The sequence below is a fragment of the Terrapene carolina genome, unplaced genomic scaffold, assembly GCF_002925995.2.
Source record: "Terrapene carolina triunguis isolate 2854851 unplaced genomic scaffold, T_m_triunguis-2.0 Scaffold130, whole genome shotgun sequence".
Classification (NCBI taxonomy): Eukaryota; Metazoa; Chordata; order Testudines; family Emydidae; genus Terrapene; species Terrapene triunguis.
In genome coordinates, this window is record NW_020664481.1 from 26,011,912 (window position 1) to 26,016,804 (window position 4,893).

A 4,893-nucleotide genomic window follows, 5' to 3' on the forward strand; every position below is an offset into this window, starting at 1 on the left:
ATCTGTGTGCTCAAATAACATTTTAAACTAACTTACTAGAATAGTTGTTGGTCCTGGGAGAAATTTCCCTGCAAAGCAGAACACAGATACCATTATTTGTGCCTATCCTCTCCCCTGTCCATCCTCTCCACCAAACTCACAACACTGTAGCCAGCATCTGTTCTTTCTCTCCCACAAATGTTTCAGAAGATCCAATAACCTCTGAACGACTAAGCACTCAAATAAAATCATATAGTTTGTTACAGTGGGGCTGTTTTAATAGGTCACATCAGTCATTCGCACACGCGAAGTTAGGCTAGACAAGGGGACCCTGGGCTTTTGTAGAATCTGTTTATAATACTTTGAAACTGAAGCGGTATCCCCTAGCAAACACAGCACGGATTCTCTCTGAAAATATAGATCTTTTACTGTCCCATTGAGGAGCCCATAAAATGGTTTAGTGTGCAGGAAAGTTCGTTACCTACCTCACCTCTTCAGCACTGGCCTAAAAGCTGTTCTCAGTTTATCTTTATGCTGCACTACACAACCTTCACTGAGATCTATGGCTCCTTGGCTGGGTTTCACATTTCTCCCAAACCCTGCGTATAGACACAACCAATTTATCACAAACGTTGAAGCTTCACAAGGTACATTTGCTTTGTCTGACCTAGGCCAAAAGGCTTTCCAGCTCTCTGAAATCCTTTCAGCCCCTTGGACCTTTGGGGCCTGCGCATACCCCACTCCCTCACCCCAGCCAGGAGTTGGTTGTACTAGAATCATTGTTTAAAATATTACAGAAAACGATTAGGCCCAGCAGCCAGCTCCGTGCTGCATCGAATTAGCAGGGGGAGATGTATGTTTTTCATGTGGCGGGTGCTGTAAACAAACGTGTTGGAATAGAAACAGGCAGCTAATGGGGAAGGAGGCCATTTGTTTAGCATTAGCTGCCTGTTTTAGCATTCAGGTATGTTCCCCCCATCAGGATGAAGAGAAATATGGAAGTACCTTCAGCTCCTGAAGAATACTGGCACGTCTCCCCCAGGACGGGATAGGAAGCACAGCTTAGCTGGATAGACTGCAGGTTGAAAGCGGAGTTTCTAAAAATCTTGGTGGCCTGGGGCAGTTCTTCGAACGCACTGTCCGCAATGGGCGGGGCTCTGAGACTGGCCAGGGGTCTGGCCTCGGGGCAGTGTCCAGACACAGAGCGCCTTCCCCGGCCGAGCAAACAGCCAGGGCTCGCTGTCCTTGGTTCGGAGGGTGTGGGGCCAACTATAACATTGGCCCCTGCGGTGTGAGCTAACGACCAGATTCTGGGCTTGTCTGTGGGTTCGTATTGCTGCCCTTGACTAACGGTGCCCGCCCCACTGGCTGCCTTTTGCCCCACGGCCTCTAAAAAGTCTCCTCCTGCCACCGGCATGGCTTTGTGACAGGGGAGAGGGTGAAAATTGCTGGGTGGGGTCACGTTGCAGTCCCTTTTCTCAGAGCTGGCACTGGAAGCCGCCGGGTGTGCACTCTTTCGGTCGTTCTCTAGCTGGTCTTCTTCCTCCTCGTCTAAATCGTCCAGGTCGCTCAGTCTCAATTCCTTTTCTTCCTTGAAGCTTTTCTGACCTGCTTTTTTAAAAGAACGAAGAGGGGGAGAAACCAACACATTAGTGATACTGTGAAAGGGCACGAGCATTGTGTGTGTGTGTGCAACGCAAGATGTTAATCACTGACAGTATATTTGTGTGGGGGGATGCTTTGTAGAGGCTGGTATCTAATGACTTTTAATGCCACTTCCTATAGAGTTTGCTATTGTGTCTTTGAGAGGGGGTCTGTCTCGTCTTGCTTTTTAAACACCTTCCTCATGAAGACATGGCTCTCAAGAAAAAGAAATCGGTGTATTCCACCCCAGCTCAATCCAATTCGAAGTCACTCATCCTAGATGTCCTCCCCCACCCCTACCTTTGCCTTCATTTTCGGTGCCATATTCCTCTTCCTCCCTCGTGTTTTCATCTTTTCTCTCTTCTCCTGCTTTGTTCTTGGGAGACCAGGTCATTTTGTTTTCCTTCTTGAGCCTCCGTCTGGCGTTAGCAAACCAAGTGGACACTTGAGTCAGAGTCATTTTGGTGATGATGGCCAGCATGATTTTCTCCCCTTTGGTGGGATAAGGGTTTTTTCTGTGTTCGTACAGCCAGGTCTTAAGGGTGCTGGTTGTCTCGCGAGTTGCATTTTTGCGCCTGGCTGAGCCACTGAAATCCACTGTCCCATACCTGCCATGAAATATTTAAAGAGGAAATGTCACTGAATGGGAATATGCGGAAGTGGTACAAAATTAACTTTACTGGCAAACTGTCTATTAAGATTAAAGCTCTCCAAGCTAAACAATTACCCCCTCCCCAATCCACCCCACCCTACCCCACCCACTGGCTTTTATTAGCCAGAATTACTTAGCTTACTTCACTCTGGGTATTTTATTTATTTGCTACTTTAAAAAAAAAACTACTGATGCTTTTATTCCGGGGAACAAAGAGGACCAGGGAAGGAGAGTGAGTGATTACGTTGCGGTCCCGTTTCGAGTTCACCCTGTACTGGGAGGTCATAAGCAGAGGGTTACACCCAGTTTTAATAGAGAGTACCACGTGTCACCGCTTTAGCAGCAGATGTTGCTAATCCAATTCGCCTTTTCCTAGAACTTGATTACCGCTGCAATTACCAAGGAGATGAGCGGCAAAGTTTTATGTTCGCTGACTGCTGTTAGCCGCTTGCTTGGATTCTTTGTATAACATTTGTCAGCTAGGATATCCCGGGGTTTGGGGATGGCTGTTGCTGCAGCGCAGAGGGATATTAATGCTACTCGCAGTTGATCAAAGGGGTTTTACCTGTCGTACTGGTACTGCCCTAAGGAATGATCGTAGGGGTAGAAAGCAGCAGGCTGTGCGAATCCCGAGTGCAAACTGCTGGTGCCATCCTTAATTTCATACTGAGGGTTCTGGAAGGGAAGGAGCAGCTTTTGACGTTAAAATTGAAGGTGTTAAAATAGGAAATTCCTCCACTTGTCTGACTGAATCAACGGGGGCTCCATGCATTCCAATCCTATGACGCCCCTGCTGTCTCTCTGATCCCTGTTGTCCTGAGGGGCCCCCGCTGCTGCCTTTACACCAGAAAGACGAGGCATCTGTCTTAGCATTTTTGCTACTTTTCTCTCTTCTCACACTCTGCCTCTTCCCTCCCCTCCCCATGTCCTAAAGCAAATATGTAGCCTGTTGCAGGCTAGCTGACCCCCCCCCCTTCCTCCCTCCCCCTATGCCCAGAGGTAGCAATAGAATAAAAGCTCCTGGACATGGGACGAAGCTTGGTATTTGGACGTCTACTCACCAGTGTGCTGTAAAGAGTTGATGGGTCTGTGCTGTAAGGAAGGTAGTTGGCATAACCCTGGCCCGCTGCGGCTGCTGAATAGGGAGAGCTGTACATCCCCAGAGCTGCATTGAGTTCCGTCCGGGTGCTGGCCAGCAGCCTGTTTTCGTAAGAGGGACAGCAAATAGTAGCCGCTTGGGCAGATCCAGAGGAAACATCCGACACGGATCTGGAGGCAGTTTCACAACAAGTCGTACTGGGGCTGGCAGACACAAAAAACTGGGGAGAGAAAAGAATGTCCAGGGCGATTATATTTAACACGCAGAAAGAATGTAGAGGTGGGGGAAGAAAACCAACCTCCTTACAAAGGAGTGTCAACTAATGAAGGAAAATTGGAACTAAACCGAATGGGAAGCATGTGTAGGGTGAGGGTAACTAATCAAAGCAGGCAAAACTTTAGGGAAACCATTGCCATAGAATTTTTTTTTAAAAAATCTGTGTGTAAACCCCCTTACTCCAGTTCACATTGATCTAAACGCAAGAAGTTGCGATTGCAGATAACTTGACAATAGACTAAGCACTAAACATGTCAGATAATGCAGCCAAAAGCATCTGATTCCTTTACTTTTAAAAGCACAGGAGAAGCCAACGTCCCAAGGAAGGGGAGGAAAACCTTGCTGTGATCACGGTGTATAAATAATCCAACCAAAATAAATTATGGATCAATTTACGATACAGCAGCAATTTAGTTAATTTGGAGGCACTTTTGGAAGTCGCCAGACAAAAATCGACACATTCTAATACAAAGCAGTTAGAGGAAATACGGAGGAGCATGTCACAGATAAATCACACAACAATAATATATAGTAAAATAAACCAGCAAACAAAAGCTCTGGCCGAATATTTTCTATAGGTGCACAAGAACTAGCCTGCGAGGCTAACATCACAGAGTAAAAGGCTGGGAGAAAAACGCCTGCAAAAACCAATGCCTTACGCTGCGCCTCTCCAATGAAAGCTGTAAGCGAGTAACATAGGTAATAGATCAATACAGATTTGTAAATCAGCTGCATCTAGAATTTTTTGCACTTAAAACAGAGCAGTGACAGATCAGGTTCCTTGCCCTGCAGACTGAGGGTTGTTGTTATTTTTTAAAATCCTAGAATAACACAAGCGACACACACACACACACATTTTTTAAAAAGCCTCCAGATGTGCCCTTTAAAAAGACTCGAAGCAAGGGGGTGGGGGAAGGAAACAAGACATCTGGAATGCAGCAGCGGAATCTGATCAAAAGTGAGTGCTCTCTTCTCTTACCTGCGAAGTGGTGCTGTAGGGATATCCAAACTGAGAGAAGGACATTGCTGCTCCTTATTTTTGAACCATAAGCAATATTCCTCCCCCCCCCAGATCGATTGTAACTAAACCCCCTGCTTCAAGATGTACCTTCTCCCATACACATTTCCACGTATGGCTTCCCCCCCTCCCTCAATTATAGATGATTTCACTTAAGAAAAGCAGCCAGGCATCTAAGGCATGGAGCCTGAAAGAAGGCTTCCCCCCCACCTCCCATCCTTCTTA

The 4,893-nt window shown here is 46.7% G+C and overlaps 1 protein-coding gene across 1 annotated transcript; it reads right to left on the bottom strand.

Annotated features, from left to right (window-relative positions):
• Positions 1-465: 465 nt before the first annotated feature.
• IRX6 (iroquois homeobox 6) lies at positions 466-4,674 on the bottom strand. The gene is made up of 6 exons (XM_024201414.1): positions 4,630-4,674; positions 3,337-3,594; positions 2,841-2,950; positions 1,924-2,231; positions 985-1,590; positions 466-578 (listed from the first exon to the last, which is right to left on the bottom strand). Exons 1-6 carry the CDS (start codon positions 4,672-4,674, stop codon positions 466-468), a joined length of 1,440 nt encoding a protein of 479 aa, XP_024057182.1.
• Positions 4,675-4,893: the final 219 nt, after the last annotated feature.

Excerpts from the sequence above, each read along its gene's own strand:
- IRX6 (XM_024201414.1), bottom strand. The coding sequence starts at position 4,674 with ATGTCCTTCTCTCAGTTTGGATATCCCTACAGCACCACTTCGCAG. Across the intron at positions 2,951-3,336 it reads CAACTCTTTACAGCACACTG|AACCCTCAGTATGAAATTAA; the intron begins GTGAGTAGACGT and ends CTTCCCTTCCAG. Across the intron at positions 2,232-2,840 it reads GGGCAGTACCAGTACGACAG|GTATGGGACAGTGGATTTCA; the intron begins GTAAAACCCCTT and ends ATTTCATGGCAG.